The sequence below is a fragment of the Hyperolius riggenbachi genome, chromosome 3 (assembly GCF_040937935.1).
Source record: "Hyperolius riggenbachi isolate aHypRig1 chromosome 3, aHypRig1.pri, whole genome shotgun sequence".
In the NCBI taxonomy this organism is placed as follows: domain Eukaryota; kingdom Metazoa; phylum Chordata; class Amphibia; order Anura; family Hyperoliidae; genus Hyperolius; species Hyperolius riggenbachi.
Window position 1 is genome coordinate 368585171 of NC_090648.1, and position 17604 is coordinate 368602774.

Genomic DNA, 17604 nt, shown 5'->3' on the forward strand with positions numbered 1-17604 from the left:
AGCAAATGTGTCTGTATAAATATACAACGGATGACCAATTCTGATATAGTAAACTACTTTTCCTGGTTCCTTGGATTACTATAAAGGGATTCTACTGTATTCCCCAATACATTGCAAATGAAGTTGGAAAATTTGGCTTCTTGTTGTGAGTCAAATTACTGAAGATCAGAAGCAAAGTCAGAACTAGCATTTTCAAAAGCTGGTTAACAATGGCACACAAGCATTTGTATATTGAAAGTTTTACTGTACATCAGATTGGACAGCCCAGTTTCAGCCTCCGCAGGAAGGAAATATGAGTGTTAAAACCTCAGATTGTTGGACAGGAGAGAGCCTGTACATGGCTTAGGCTTGCTATAAAGCCCAAGCTGTCCTGTACCAGAGCACAGTATTCACGGCCAGATGTCCATGTTGGCGTGCACACATTTTTCCCCCTGAAGCCAGTACAGTCTAGCAAGTGATAACAGCCATTAAAGGGAACTGAGCACATTCTCTTTCACTGGAATCTCTCCTGGCATAGAAGCTGCCATCTTCCCCCCTCCCCTTCTCACATTACTTATTTACAGAAGTCATAGATGCTATCTTGACACATTGACACACACAATGGCTTTGAAGAAACAGACCTAATTGCTCACCCCCTATGCTGATGAAAAGGCATTGTTTACCTCTTGGTAATTAGCTCAATAAAACAAATAGGTTCCTGAAAGCTCTGCGGATGGGGACGGTCGGGCAGGCCTGCTGAAACAGGCTACTAAAAGTACTTTGAATGTAAAACACAAGGTAAAATGAAAGTTTATTTTAATAATGAAACAGATTGTCGGCATGCATTTTTCATGAGCTATAGAAATGTCCTGAGTGATAAAAAAGGTGCTCGGTTCACTTTAATATATTGCTGCAATGAGTGAGGCAAACATATACTTTGTTTTGCTAGTTTGAGTCGGATAGAACTGGACTCTGAATACAGTGTCAAAGCCACTCTGAGTGGGAAATATAGGGGAAAGGATGACTGTTTATAAGCTCAGCTAATCCTGATTTAAAGCCCAAGACTCAATGTTTATTCCAGAGCTAGCTTTTCTTTTTTTTTTTTCTGCTCTGGCTCCCTTTTAAAAAAAAAGCTTGCAGTAAAAACATCAAAATAGTTGGACAGCAAGTGAATAAAATGTGCAATTGAATCATAACTTCAGTTATATTAAACTACACTGAAGAAAACAATATTTGGTGGTCAGGTATGGTATTTCTTTAGCCCCTATGCATGATAGAACATGTTGCTGTTCTCCCAATACAATCAAGATTGGACCATTGAGAGGCATCTTTAACATGGCCACTAATGGTCCAATTGCCAACAAAAAAAGTTTGCTCAATCAGGCGTGGCTTGCTCATGGCGCACTGAAGACTATTCTTTGCTGAGCTCTCACTGCGGGTCTCTCCAGAATCCCCGTAATTAGCTTTAACGTGCCTGAACTCAAATTTGGGTGGGGAACAAGGAAGACAGAAAATCCAAGAAAGATAGTCCGATGGCCAAGATCCACATTAGACGGTTCCTTAGACCTGACACACGGCAAGCATCTCGGATATTGCCAAGATGGCGACGTCTAACAAGGCTGCGGCCTCTCCAAGCGCTTCATCCAAGCCAGACTGCAGACAAGCAAAGTTCCTCCCCTGCCCGATCAGAGTGTACCGACTCCTACATCAAAGTGAACCTCCACAAGTACATCTGCACTCTCCCCACTAAGGATGACTTTGAGAGGTACGCAAGTCATATTGAAGCCCCATACTGCCGAGAGCTGTAGGGAGTCAAACAGGAGATTAGGCAGATCGGGAACAGGGAAGAGGAAGGTGAAAAGCATATAGAGAACCTGGAAACCGCACAGCAGGAGCAGAAAACTACTATTGATACTCATTTCTCGCAAACCTATGACATTTTTATAGACGTTTATGAGAACCGCCATAGATGGTCCGCAGCCTACCTAAAGCTACCAAAACAGCTGACTTGGTTCCCACACGGACGTCATTTTCAATAAGCTCCCGGGAAATGTGCACAATGCCCACATTGAAATAGACCAGGCCTACCAAAGGCTTGGTCCTTTAAGTACTGACCCAGGCTGCCCTCGAGATGTAGTTTGTAGGATCCACTACCACAACATTAAAGAAGCCATCATGGCCGCCACTAGAACCAAAGGCCCCGTGGAACTCGATGGGGTCAAGATACTACTGGCTGACCTCTTCACGCTCACCCTACAGATGAGGCATGCTCTCCCCGTCCCCACCTGGACACACTGCGGGAAAAGCACATCCCCTATCGATGGAGCTACCCGTTTCAGCTTCAGGTGCGCCATGAGGGAAAATCTGTGTAGCTCTCCTCACCAACTGACTTGAATAAGTTCTGTGACATTTTGGATATCCCCCAACCTCAGTTGCCTGACTGGCCCCTCGTGCTCCCTCCAGAACTAAGTGGTTTACCACAGCGGAATAAGTGGCGCTCCGTGAACTGCCGGAGCCGCAACCGGGAAAAGAGGGTGATACTGGCTGAGAACCAAGCTGTTTGGGTTACAAACTGTCTTTTCCTCACCTCCCTCTCCTCTTAGCTAATTGTATACTATAGTTTGTCACCTCCAAGACTTCATGTAGTCTCCAGATATCGTTTACTGCTTACCAATACAGGGATCACTGACATTTCCATTTGGCCTCTCACCTTTTTTTTTTTAACTCATGTTGGTTATGTTATGCTTTCACTTATCTACTATAGCTAGCAACCTGTTGATTTACTAGCTCTATTAATAAGTTTGCTGTACTGTGTTCAAATGGAAATGCCGTTATGCAGCATGAACAAATTGCTTGCCACTGAGAACTTTGTTTACAAAGATGGTTTATGCATCCATATATTGATCTATCCATTTAAGCACCCATGGGTCTTCAGCGTCACTGGAGGCACGTTCCGAGTAGGACTCGCCCACCTCCCTGCAAGCTACACCACGCTGCTGGCCACAGGCCGAGATCTAGAGAGACATGGGTGCTGTATCGGGCCCCTCTTCTCTATATGCAATCATTTTATTTTTTAATCTTGTGAGTATGTCTTGTACTACTACGAATAAAGCCTTTTTGAAGTTAAAGTGGATCCGAGATGAACTTTTACACATTGCATAATTGGGTTCCTTTCCTATTGTTTATAGGGCATTCCTCCAGCCAAATATTGTTGTTGTTTTTTTAATACTATAATTTCCTATAAACTAAACAAGCCACACTCACAGGTTTTCAGAGAGCCAAGGCACTTTCAGACAGTAGCAAGGGCTCATGGGAGCTCAGTCTGGGCAGGAGGAGGGGGAGGTATTACTAGCCAGAGATTTCAGAGGCAGAGGGGAGGAGGGAGGAGAGTGGATTAGGTTTTTTGCTCAAGATGCAGATAAGCCTGCCTCTGTGTAATGTTTAAAAAAAGCTTTTTATCTAAACTTTAGATAAGATATATAGACAAGTTACTTGTTTTAGTTAGTTTTTCATCTCGGATCCGCTTTAACCTAAGCCGCCGCGGAGGATATCTCAGCCCCTGGTGGGGCGATTTCTGTTCTGTAAAAAGCTGTACGCGCAGCTAGCACTTTGCTAGCTGCGCGTCCAGCTCGATCGCCGCCGCTCTGGAAGTCTTGTCTTCCATCATTCATACAGATTAGGTAGGGTTCACTTCTGGCAGAGAGGCACATGGCAATACACTAAAAACTGTCACCCTGATCCAGAAGGCTCTTCAACATAAGATACCCACGTGTGTGCTCTCGTTTGACACGGAGAAGGCGTTGACAGGATCCACTGGGGATTTATGCGCAAGGCCCTTATTCAAATAGGCATAGGTCTGGTCTTACTACAAAAGATCCTTGGCTTATATAGTGCGCTCCTTCGGCTCGGTTCAGATTAAACAGGATCCTGTTGGACGCCCACCAAATCTGCAATGGCACCAGGCAGGGGTGTCCCCTTTCCCCCTTGCTATACATTCTCTGTAAGGAGCATTTCACCAACGCCCTTTGTGCTAGTCCTGACATTAAAGGGGTCCAGACAGGTGGGCAGATGGCAAAACTTTTATTGTATGCTGATGATTTATTGCTATACATCTCTGAATTTCGTGTTTCTCTCCGCAATTTTCCACAAGAAGTAGAGACATTCGGGAATCTTAGCAATTTGAAGATGAACTTGTCCAAAACAGAAGTTGTAAATGTTTCGCTGCCGCCCCTCTAGTCTAAGGCCAAGGGTAAAACAACCTCCTATACAGAAAGAAAGGATGGGTTGGGTTTACCTGACTTGTATAAATACCATGCAGCTGCTCAACTCGTCCTTGTTCTGGACTGGTTCCAAGGTAGGGAACAAAAACAATGGGTTTCACTAGAACTGACTGCAGATGCCCTTGACCAAATAGTTCTTCTGTGGACCTCAAAAAGAATCTAAGACCGGATCACACGGTCCTGCCCTTTTGGTCAGCAGTTCTCCTCAAATGTTCGGACAAGCTTAGGACCAGACATTGCCTTTCCACCGTTCCCGGCCCCCTTACCCCGCTGCTGGATAATGTAGACTTTGGTATTGGGGTAGGCAGGACATCCTTTTTGGGACACGATAGATCTAAATGGCCTCAATTTATCGACAAAACATCCTTACTCCCACAGGACCAATGGAAAGCTGAAGATCATTCCCCAAGACCTGACTGGTTTACTTTCACACAGCTCATAAGGTTTTATAATACATTGCGCCTCAAACGGATTCAGAGATTTAACCGGTTTTAAAGGTATTGTGCACAATGCGAGACAAACCCTCCCATACGTTGTCCCAAGTGTATGCTACCTTGAATGACTCCTCCGGAGCCTCATGCCTTTAAAAGATACAGGATTGCTGGCAAGCAGACCTGGGGAGGGAATTAGACTCCGAGGACTGGGACAAGGCTTTTGTCCTTTCCCACAAAACGTCTCCTTTATTGGCCCAGGAGCGTAATTACAAAATCATAACTAGATGGTATAGAGACCCACCAGACTGGCTAAGTTTACCCTGACTGTTCTGAGCTGTGCCACCAAGGTTGGGGATTTCTTCCACATCTGGTGGAAATGTATACACATACGCCCCTTCTGGCAAGATGTTTTTGACTTGCACAGACTCCTGTACAATAAAATGTTGCCGAATACACCAGAAATCGCCTTATCAATCATCCCAGATGCAATCTCTTCCCCCCAAAAAATTAATCTTTAGATATATTATTACTAGTGCTTGCGTGCTGATTGCACATAAATGAAAATTACAAACAATCCCTTCTAAGGTGGAGTTGGTGCAACAGATAAACCATCTTAAAAGAATGGATGAGTTCAGCTGATCCAGTGTCTTCTGCATGTATGTGCTCTGTAGATAATTAATCTCTTTCTACTTTGCTCTACTTCATGCACTGTATTGCATTACGGTGATTGGATTTAGCTGAAAATTTTTTTTTTGATTTTTCAAAAACAAAAAGCAGTTGTCCGTGTGGATTTTCGTCAAGCCAAAATTTGGATTTTCTTGTCGGTTGTGATAGATAGGAAGAAAAGATTGGATCCTTGATGGCGTAGTGAATAATCTATTATGACATTCACTTCTGATTTGAATTATTTGATCGGTTGAATAATTTGCTAGATATTGGACAGTTAGTGGCCACCCTTCGGACAATGTAAAGTTCCAGAAACCCAGAGACTCCGCGGACAGCCAAAGCAGCTCTCTATTTGTCTGGAGATCATGTTACAGGCGAATAATATGCGACAGGACTGTGTTACTGTGAGGAGAGCAGAGTATCAGTTTGAGAACATGAATGTCACGATCAGTTGAGCACCTCCATGGCTTTACATGTAGACTGAGCCAAGCTGGTAGTGATCATGCCTGTCTTTTCACATGTAGGCTAAAACAGGAGGCAGTAGTAGCACAAGCCACTCAGACTAGAGCTGTGCAGCCATGCACAATCAGTGCTGCCCATAGCAATTATGCTTGGTTGTTGTTAGGGCAACACTGCAGGGAACGAGCATAACACAGACATGCAGCACGGGTGTAGCTGAGTGGCTTCTACTGCAATGCAGGTGAGAGGACAGGGCTGCACATCACACAGCGGCTTCCGGTCAGGGATAGGCGAGTGAGCTCATTGTTTACAACTGTAACTGCTAGACAAAGCCAGTCTTTGGGCCTGCTATGGAAGGTGACCATGTCACCGTAGAAAGAATAGTAACCTGGTACAACGTATGGGAATAGGCAATATGGAAATATAGTAAAGCTCAGTGATTGCAATTATGTTGCGGGTCTTTGGCTGATTATGGTCATTTTAGAATCAGAATAGAATTTCTTTGCAAAGTACTGAGAATCATACAAGGAATTATTTTTTTTATTTTTAACGCTGCAGATCTTCATGGGCAGAGACAATGGACACATACATGGGTACAATTAACACAGGTGGAGGTGGGATATGTACATATTACAGATTGGATAAGTTTCTTGTTAAAGCCACACAAGAAAAAAGTTGGAGCGAGCCAACAGACGGCAATGATTCTGTTAGTTATAGCGAAAGTCTTGTTTACATTTTTAATCTTATGCAATTTTGCTATAGCTGTTTTTGGATTGGGGAACTAATCAACTGGGTTTTCATTAATCCTTATGGGAAAATGTGCTTTGATATTAGAGGGCTTTGGATTAGAAGTATGTTTCCGGAACAAATTATGCATGCCATCCAAGGTTCCACTGTATTAGTTACTGGGGTGGGAGGGATAGTTTACAATCCTCACTGCCCTGAATTGCAGTGTAGAGGAGTACGAGGTCTAGAGATGAGAGGTGGGTTCTGATGATCCTTCCTGTGGTTTTGATGACTCTCTGTAGCTTGTGTTTGTCTTTAGCGGATGCGCTCACTTACCATACAATAATGGAGAAGCAGAGAATCGACCCGAAGGTAGCTGAGTAGAAGCAAATCAGAAGGGTGCAGGGCATGCCAAACTTTTTCAGCTGGCGCAGGAAGAACAACCGTTGTTGGGCCTCTTTATGCATTTGGTGGTGTTTTCTTCCCAACTTAGGTTAGCTGGAGATGGTGGTATTCAAGAGATGGGCACTCTGAAAACTGGGGGAGTTCAAGGGGGAGGGGGTTACTCCTGAAGTCAATGGCTCTTTCAACAGTTTTTGCCAAGTTGAGGGCAAGCTTATTTGTTCTTTTCAACAGCACAACACATTTTAATGGCAACAGTAAGATAAACACAGTGACTGGCACCACGACAACGTATAAAGCAATTCACTTTTTCCAATCACATATGCAACAATTCCACGGGTACTACACACATTCAAAAGTCTGCGTGCTCAGGATCCAGAAGTAACAGCAACAAGTCCATACACCAAGCAGAGATAAATAAGATCTGGCACTGCATGAATTTTAGTTTAAAAGAGCTTTATTGCTAATGGTTCTTTAAGTTTCTTAAAAGTATTTCACATGAAAAACTAAACATGTATGGTAACATGTATCTTTATACGCATTGCATCCTAGAGTAGCAGCGCGGGCACAGGCTGACGGCAAGGGGGGAGTAGAAGCCCCAGGTAAGTAAAACTGCATTTTGTACTCGGACTTAAAGAGAACCAGAGACGAAGCACCCTCGTGTATTTTATCATATAGATCAGTGGGAACATTAGAGAAAACACCTACCTGCTCTCTGTTTCATTCTTCACTGTTCAGCCTGCTTCTTATCAGCCCTGATAAAATGCCAGACTGAGCATTCAGTCTGGCTTTGCTCAGGAATCATTATAGCCGTCTTCTGTCTGCCCAAGCCTGCCCCCTTCTGGCTCTGCTATAATGGATTCTTGAGCAAAGCCAGACTGAATGCTCAGTCGGGAATTTTATCAGGGCTGATAACAAGCAGGCTGAGCAGTGAAGGATGAAACAGATAGCAGGGTAGGTGTTTTCTCTAATGTTCCCACTGATATATATGGTAAAATACATGAGGGTGCTTCGTCTCTAGTTCACTTTAAAGGGAACCTAAACTGACAGGCATATGGATGTTTCCTTTTAAACAATACCATTTGCTTGGCAGTCCTGCTGATCTCTTTGGCTGTAGTGGCTGAATCTCACACCTGAAACAACATGCAGCTAATCCAGTCTGACTTCAATCAGAGCACCTGATCTGCATGCTTGTTGAGGGGCTGTGGCTAAAAGTATTATACACAGGATCAGCAGGAGAGTCAGGCAATTGGTATCATTTTACAAGGAAAAATCCATATCCTCCTCAGTTTAGGTACCCTTTACGTTTCCCTTTAAGCAGCATCTACACAAGCACAGGTGATGACCACCAATGCTGTAGCAACAAGGTATATAGCCCAGGAGACTTACTACAAAAATGCTATCCTCAAAACTCAAATTGGAAAACCAAGTTTGGAAACCAATTTAACAAATATGCATAAACTGCACAAAAAGGCTTTTATTTACAAATATATAACTAAAAAAATTCTGTTTTCTTCTTCTTCATCTGAAGCATCATCTGGCAAAGGACGAGACTTCCTTGACGTTTTACCAATGCCGCCTGCCTCTTCGTCAGATAGCACACGATTCTCTTTATCAGACTGGCTTGTAGACGGAGACCCAAAGAAATTTCCTATAACTTTTTGCCGTGTGGGAGCAGGTTGGACACAGACTGGATTGCCTCCTGCATATTTACTTCCCCATTTTTTACTGCTGAGCAACATATCGCATGTAGTCTGAACATCGGACCGTGCAGTCTATACACTTCTGATGTTCCTGCATGTCACACGCTATATGCATTGCTAAAATGTGCACAGAAACATGTATCTTGTGAACGAGGCCTAACAACTTCCCATTGATTCTAAATCCTCCCAGATCGCTCAAAATAGAAAAAAAAAAATCCTTTGGTGCACAAATCATTCAACTGAACTTTTCTGAAGGACTAGCACCATCTAGATGTCAGTTCATGTAATGCACTTCCCAGTCAACAAGTTTCCTTTCTTGTACAGTATTGTTATTTTTCCTTCATACAGCTTTAGCATATGATACAAGTTGGAAAGCGAAGCTAGCCATACAAAGGTCAATAACAGCTGGATTCAGGTAGCAGTGATCTATAATACACCACCTCTCTACATTTCAGCCCTGTCAGATTTCATAAGAAATCCAATCAAAAAGGAGTTGCACTGCTACTCCCATAACAGTTGTACTGCTTGCTGCAGTGCAAAGCTATTCCGCCATTGTTCCCCTGCTGCTCCTCTTCCCACCTGTACGAGAAACGTTTTCTGCTGAACTCCCATCACCCCTTCATTAAATAAACAGTCCCAGGTTCCCAAATTCAGAATTTTAGAACACACACATATGTATATTTCCCTGACAATTCTCGCATTTGAGCTGTTTCGCTATTCACGCAGCAATAAGTGATTCATATATTTTTTTTTGGGGGGGGGGGGGGGGGGGGCAATCTAGGTTTTCCTTGGGTAATATTTTATATTTTTCCAAGAGTTGTTTGATTTCATAGGCAGTTTACAGGGGAAAAAGGCTTAAATGCGTAAAACAAACTTTTCATTTTCACACTTCCTACTTTTCACTTGACAAGCACCACAGTAATAAAACCCCGTATATATTATTTGGCTCGTTCTGATTAAAATGACACCACATATGCTATATTTCATCACTAGATGTGCATGTAGCATACCATTATCTCCAGACTGTGACTCTGTAGTGGGAATGGAAGCGATTGCTAGGGTGCACAGTTTCAGGAACCGAGTGCTGTACAGATACATTGCTAGGCAAAAGCACAGTGATGCATCTATACAGTGTTGAGTCCACAAACTGCAATTGCATCCAATCTCTATGAACGGTAAGCATTACGGGTGTCCACAAATCTTACGGCCAAGTACAGGTGACAAAAGGGCTTTATTTGTTAGGTAGAGGTTAAAATTTAACCACAGGGGGAAAAAAAGCACTTTTTTGTTTTTTTAACTTTCAAAGTAAGAATACTGCTATTTGCTACAGCAGCAATCATTCACTTTTAAATTGGTGCATGCGCAAGCAGTGACGATGGAGGGCGTATCCATGCACACGGGTGCAGCAGCAGCTTTTTGTTCAGAATGCGACTCATGTCAGAAGGACAAAGTCACGTGCTGGAATCACAAGTAGTTAAAAGCCCTAATATGGATGAGCTGAAGATTCAATATTAGAGGTTTTTCTTGCCCCAATGGAAGTGGAGCTGGTAATGGAAAATTTGGGTGCTGCCATCGGCCATAATAGCTAAGGAGATAAGGGGACATTTGGGTGCTGGAGGCCATTTGCAGCTGCAGTCTTCAAAATGGTCTGGCACCCAAAAATTACCCTTATAGCTGCAATTAGCACGGGCGCCTATGTCAGGGCCCAAACTTCCCTGGCACCCAATATTTATTGTTCTTTGGGGTAAAGGTGGTGGGGAGGCTTTTAAGGTTAGGCATGGGTGGAGGGATGATTAGGGTAAAGGTGGGCACTAATCGTCCAATTTCTAGCGAAAAATCTGATCGGAAGAAAAATCGTTCACTACACCATCAACGAACCAATCTTTGCTTCCTATCACAACCAATCAAGAAAATCCAAATTTTGGTTTGACAAAAATCCAATTGGACGACTATTTTTATAATTGTTCATCTTTGATTGTGCCCATCAACTGAGATCATTTTCAACCAATTCGATCAGAATTTCTGATCGCTCAAACGATTTTTCGCTAGAAATTGTACTATTAGAGGCCACCTATAAGCATCGCTGGGGTGTGGGGGAGGTAAGTTAGGGTTAGACATTGGCAGGGGGCAGCTGGTTAAAGAGGAACTGAAGAGAGAGGTATATGGAGGCTGTCATGTTTATTTCCTTTTAATCAATACCAGTTGCCTGGCAGCCCTGCTGGTCTATTTCTCTGCAGTAGTATCTGAATAAAACCAGAAACAAGCATGCAGCTAGTCTTGTCAGATCTGACTTTAAAGTCTGAACCACTGAAACACCTGATCTGCTGTATCCTTGTTCAGAGGCTATTGCTAATAGTATTTGAGGCAGAGGATCAGCAGGGCTGCCAGGCAACTGGTATTGCTTAAAAGGAAATAAACATGACAGCCTCCATACACCTCTCTCTTCAGTTCCCCGTTAAGGTTAGGCATTGGTACAGGGTTGGTTAGGGTTAGGCATCAGTAGAGGGAGGGCTCAAGTGAGAAAAGGGTAAGTTTAGCAATGCTAAAAATCAGTAAAATTTACCTACATTTTAATATCAGAATTAACACTGCCCAATAGTATAATATGTAAACACTAGGAGGACTTGGCGCTCGATGGCTGGAGGATGCAATGTCCCTGAAAACCAGCCGCTGTATTAAATATGTGGAAACAGTACCTGCAAACAACATAGGTATAAGGGAAATACCTCCTGCTGTTACATGAAGTCCTCCGTGGGCATAAGTTCCGTGCTGTGTGCACAAACACCGCTCGCGCGTATGTACTGGATATGACTGAGGACGCCGAGTCTCTATACCAGCAGTGATGTCGCACACTCTGCGCTCCAAAGGATATGCAGGATCCTGTCGGCTCAATTCCTGTATATGGAAGCACAGAGGGGACACACCATAGTGCAGACTGCGCCTAGTGTTGGACAGACCCCACAACGATTGTACTTACTGACAAATGCTTGTTTATTAACATATCAAAGATTAAAACCCCAATAACCCCAAAACTACCAGTTATCTTTGGTGCCCAATGTGCATGTAAGCAGAAGTATGTAAGAGTATGCAATTAAAGTTACCATGTGCTGAAATTTGGGACCTAAAAAGACCATCATGAAAATACAATTGGGTACTTATCCGTTAGCCGGGCGCATGCTCTAGGTGGCGACAAAACTCCACCAGAGTTACATCTTTCCCTACTATCTATGTCGGCCTGGAGGGGGAATAGTAATTAGCACCACCTGCCGGATGCGCCCGGCTAACGGATAAGTACCTACAATTGTTATCTGAATTCTGACTTAGCAGTTTATTTTGCTCTACAAAGAATGCCAGCTCCCCTGGGCTGTTGTATCAAGGTGGTCACACGATTTATTAAAAGGATTACCGGTACATTTCACGGCAATTTGATAAAAATGATCGGTTGTACTTAAAAAAAACAACAACAAAAAACAAAACAAAAAAATTTGAAAGGTTTTTTTTTACTTGAGCAATAAATATTCATATAATTTCCCACTTTTGTCAATATATCACTCCACCAGGAATGGCTGATTTTTCAAATCAAATTTTTATGAATGGTGCAGGATAGATTGACAAATTCTTTAAATCGTTTCTTTACTGACCCAAGCAAAGATTACAGTTTTTTTTCATAGCCAGGGAACAAATTAAACACAGGAGTATGATACATCGATTCGATTTTTAAAATGCGCGGACTCCCCCAGTTAGTAGTCTCTGACGATGGGTTGTAGACCGCTCTCTGAGCATGCATTCTCATGCACTCACAGCATGGAGCATTTGGGCTCCCAAAGACTTCTGAAGCCTCCCACAGTGGGAGATTTGAACAGGGGATCCAGTGCTGTAACCCGGGGACCGTGAGAGGAATGGGGAGGCTCATTAGGATCCAGAGCCTTCCCTTTCCTTAGGAAAGTCTCTGTTTTTTTATGAATTCAGATTCCCTTTAAGTCAGGCGTCGCACTGAAATCTGACGAAAAACTGTAGCATTTTTCCACAGACGAATCTACACTTGCACTCCCAATGTGCGAAAAAAAAAACAGCAAAGCCAGTATTTGTTTTAACAGAAAACACACATTGATCCCCATGCACTGCAACTGTGCATTGGGAAGCATTATGTGCATTTTTGCATTAAAAAATAAATAAATAAAAAAAAGCACACGATTTTTGCCAATTTTGACCCCTATCTTAGGTTAACCAGAATCAGATTTCTGTCATCTGATTAACCAGCTGGTCAGGTAATTAAACCTCCATGCCAAAATCTGTGACATTCATTATATGGGACACCATTAAACTAGGAGCAGAAACTCTGAGTTCCAAGCAAGAGACTTTGCTCTCTGCTGCTAGAGGCCAACATGGCCACCTCCACATCTACCACAAAGTGGCTGCCATCTTTGTTTACAAGCAATGGACAACCTAGGACTCCGTGTACTCTTAATGGAACATCCCAGCTAAGAAACACCATTGATTGCCTTGGCTCTAGGAGACAGAACTGAGAAGATTTTGTAAGTGTGCACTAAAGCCAACCATACACTATACAATGATGTAAGAGATGTCAGATTTGCTAAAAATATTAAGGGCCCGTTTCCACTAGTGCAGTGTGATTTCTTTGCAGAAAACGCATAAACAAATTTGCATGTGGATGCAAATTCGTATGTGTTTGTATGCGAATTCGCATGCGTTTGTATTTTTGTAAGTATGCGATTTTAACCATGTCCTTGCCTGTGTGCTTTTACATTGATTTCACACAAAAGCATATGCGAATTTTAACATGGAAAATTCACATAGAGAAAAACACATGCAAATTTCCTATTAAATACATTACAGGCGAATCGCACACTAGCCTTGCAGTGTGCAAATTCTGATGGCTCTCCTGTGTAGATTTTTTTCTGCACAATTCACTGCACAGATTTCCTGACAAGTGGAAACAGGCCCATTGACTATTATTGGCTATGCGAATCTGCATGCAGATTCGCTCTAGTGGAAACGGGCCTTAAATCTAATAAACTAGGGAGGGCGCTAGCCTATTTTAGGGGACCCAGCAGCCAACCTCATAGAGAATAGTAACATCCACCTCACGCTAATGGGAGTGAGCGGAGCAACAGCCCCAGGACCGCCGATCGGCGTGCAGTCCTGGGGGCGTGTTTTGCTGGGGATCGCACGCGCATCCCTGCTTGAATGACGAAGTCATCAGTCACCCAGCGTCGTTCACCAATAGGAGACTGGGTACTTATCCGTTAGCCGGGCGCATCCGGCATGTGGCGTCAAAACTCCCCCAGTTACATCTTTCCCTACTATCCATGTCGGCCTGGAGGGGGAATAGTAATTAGCGCCACCTGCCGGATGCGCCCGGCTAACGGATAAGTACCAGAGGCGCCAGGTGCTATCTGGACATACTGCTGTTGTGTGCTCCTTCCTGTAATTGCCTGATGAAGCGGGTTTGACCTGCGAAACGCGTTGCAACCTTATTTGGAGTATACCAATAAATGTCCCTTTTGTGAATACACAGTTGTTGTGTCTGCTTGTGGGAGGTGAGTCCACCACTGCCTCCTAAGCAATAATTTTAAAACTTTTAAATATTGTTTTTATCCTTTTGGCGCCTCTGTTCTCTACCATAATACGGATAAGTACCAGAAACTGTTAGGCAGCGTTGCGACCTACGTCAGCGCTGTACTGGGGACAATCGTGTGACACACGGCTGTCCCCTCTGGAGGCAGGGAAGCGATCCGCTGTCATAGGCTGAAGCCTATGACAGCAGATCGTGCTGATTGGCTGGTAGGGGGAGGGAGGGCAGGGTTAAAAAAAAAAAATACAAAAAAATAAAAATAAAAATAAACATCCTGGGAGGATCAAAGCTCACCAACAGAGAGCTCTGTTGGTGGGCAGAAAAGGGGGAGGGGGGAAATCACTTGTGTACTGAGTTGGACGGCCCTGCAGCAAGGCCTTAAAGCTGCAGTGGCCTAATTAGCAAAAAATAGCCTGGTCACTAGGGGGTGTAAGCCCAGGGTCCTTTGGTGGTTAATCTCAGCAACCTCTACAGCACAAAACATTGTACTTGGCCGAAAAGTGTGTGTGCCATTTACTACAACCTATTGGTGACCTAGCAGTTGGAGAGGGTGCCGTCCACCCAATCACATTAGCTGAATCTCCCTATGCGGTTTCCTGGGTCCCATAAAAGTAGACTAGCGCACTAGGGAGCACCCACCAACACTTGACTAGCAGTTGGCATGCCCATTCTTTGTACAACAGACAACAGCATAGATGTGGACAGGAACAATATCTGAGCAATGGCTGCACTGCTTCATTAGGAAATACACAGGCGCAAGTAGATCAGTGGTTAGTAGACAAGATTACTGCTTAAGACTTATCAAATGCTACTGCTGCAAAGTGGCCAGAGCAGGTAAGTAATGCATACCTGGATCATATCAATCTACCACCAGTTATCAAGTGTATGTGCAGCTTTATGATTCAATAATTCATTCTACATACCTTACTTCCCCTTATTTCTTTCTAACTGCAGGCATTTCTCACATCATAACTACCATGGCAGGGGGCACTGTCACGTGATCCCCTGCACAGAAGCTGATCAGTGTTCGTTCTAATAACAGCTGTGCTCTCAACGCAAATGTTGCTGCCACCTTGTGTTGAAAATAAGAAACAACGGCTGTTACCGATTTCATAGTGCTGTGAGCTGGCTGCAAAGACGCTTTCCACGTTCCCCATGACTCTGTGTACAGTGCGCTGTCGGGCAGGTGCGGCGGATATGTCCGGTGCTGCTCCCCGTATGGCGGCAGCTACACCTGGCTGTGCTCCTGTCAGTTCATCTCGCGCCGCCGCCAGGTTTGAAATGAAGTCACATGTCCACTGAGTCCTCCCTCCTGGCATGCTGGATGTGTTGCCGCCGTGTTTGACTCTTTCCATGCTGATCAAGGGGAAAAGCAAAGCATATGTTTGCAGGATTTTTTTTTTCAAAACTTGCCTCAGGCGGCAAAAAGTTTAGGTTTCTGTATAGTGCTGCAGAAGATGTCAGTGCTATATAAATACATAATAATATGGCAGGACATTAGACTATGACTATGGTAGGATTAGATTGTGAGCTCCTCTGAGGACAGTGACATTACTATGTACTCTGTAATATGCTGCAGCAGATGTCAGCGCTATATAAACACAAACTATGGAGACTGAAAAAATTGTGTAAGTGTGTGTATTTTGTTGAGGTAAAGTAGAGTGACCAGATTTTTGTGGGTCCAACCTGGGGCGGGGAGGGGCAAAAAGTGGGGAGGACTGAGGAGCGCGCAGCGATAAAGAGGGGGGGGCGAAAAATGGGCGTGACCATGACATTGTATGGGCGGAGCTAATGTAATGATGTAACAGCGAGGCATAAGAAAGCAGTGTTTACGCCATGATGTGGACAAACGAGATTTTGCATCATGGGTGTGCAGAAACTGTGTGATGCTAATAGTATACCGTAACCACAAAGCAGCAAACATAGCCATCTATGACCATTAATAAATAATAAATGCAGTAACAGTTACCCCAGACACCAGAAAATAAACGCAATGGGCAACATGTCAGCACAAAATAAACGCAATGCGGGCAACATGTCAGTACAAAATAAACGCAATGCGGGCAACATGTCAGTACAAAATAAACGCAATGCGGGCAAACATGTCAGTACAAAATAAACGCAATGCGGGCAAACATGTCAGTACAAAATAAAGGCAATACGGGCAACATGTCAGTACAAAATAAACGCAATGCGGGCAAACATTTCACCAGAAAATGAATGCAATGCGGGCAAACATTTCACCAGAAAATTAAACGCAATGCGGGCAAACATTTCACCAGAAAAGTAACGCAATGCGGGCAAACATTTCACCAGCAAATTAACGCAATGCAGGCAAACATTTCACTAGAAAGTAAACGCAATGCGGGCAAACATTTCACCAGAAAAGAAACGCAATGCGGGCAAACATTTCACCAGAAAAGAAACGCAATGCAGGCAAACATTTCACCAGAAAAGAAACGTAATGGGAGCAAATTTCACCTGGAAAAGAATGCATTTTCTCACCTGGCAGAAGTCTCCGGCCTCTGGCGCGCTGCTCCTGGGACCACCTTCCTCCTGCTCGTCTCCCGCGCTGACAGGGCTACGGCAAGATGGCGCCCGAAGCCCTGTACTGGAGACACAAATAGTCTCCAGTACAGGGCTTCGGCAGCCATCTTGCCGTAGCCCTGCTCGCTGCCGGTGTCGGAACAGACACCGGAAGACCAAGGAGGCTGGAGCGGGGCTGCAGGCAATGAACTGGCACGGCGTCTATAGACGCCGCTGCCAGTTCATGAGGATAGAGTGGCCATAGTCCCGAGGCCGGGACGTCCCGCTGCTGAAAGCGGGACGTTTCCCGGGACCTCATGCAGCCTGGGACAGCGGACCCCGAATCCGGGACACGTCCCGGGCAATCCGGGACATCTGGTCACTCTAGGTAAAGGGGAGATCTTACAAGGGAGAGTGGAGATTAACAGAAAACGAGAAAGGACTGAGTGTTGGTAGAACAGAAGACAGAATCACCACAGCCCTGACTCAGTGCTCATTGTTACTCCCCTACCTGCTCTCCTTTCACCCAGGAAGCCCAGCTCTTGCCTGTTATCCCACAAAAACATGCAGCAGCTTCATCTTCTGAAGTCACTGGCTTTGAGGAAGGAGAGAGGGAGCACTCCCAGCTGGGCACTCACTCCAGAGGCGGTAAGTGTATCCCAGCATTAGGTACAGTGATCCAGCAGAAGGAACAGGCAGCTCAGTCCTGGAAGTGAGCAGAATCTCTGCCTGTTCTGCTCTGACTTCTCCCCAATTCCTCGCACTGTCTCTTCCCCACTTCCCAGCATAGCTACCCATCCTGACCTGCAAAGTCTGTCCTGCTTCATTTTCCT

General features: G+C 44.3%; 1 protein-coding gene across 2 annotated transcripts in view; it reads right to left on the reverse strand.

Moving 5' to 3' along the window:
* The window catches only part of NEURL1B (neuralized E3 ubiquitin protein ligase 1B), a 561907-nt gene extending 546413 nt beyond the window's left edge, over positions 1-15494 (reverse strand). The window contains exon 1 of one of the 2 annotated variants that reach the window (XM_068277155.1): positions 15351-15494. In XM_068277155.1, coding sequence (XP_068133256.1) covers positions 15351-15402 — 52 coding nt within the window. In that variant the 5' untranslated portion in view covers positions 15403-15494. Of the gene's footprint in view, positions 1-15168; positions 15252-15350 lie in introns of those variants that run through there. The other variant, XM_068277158.1, reaches the window with a different exon arrangement.
* Positions 15495-17604: the final 2110 nt, after the last annotated feature.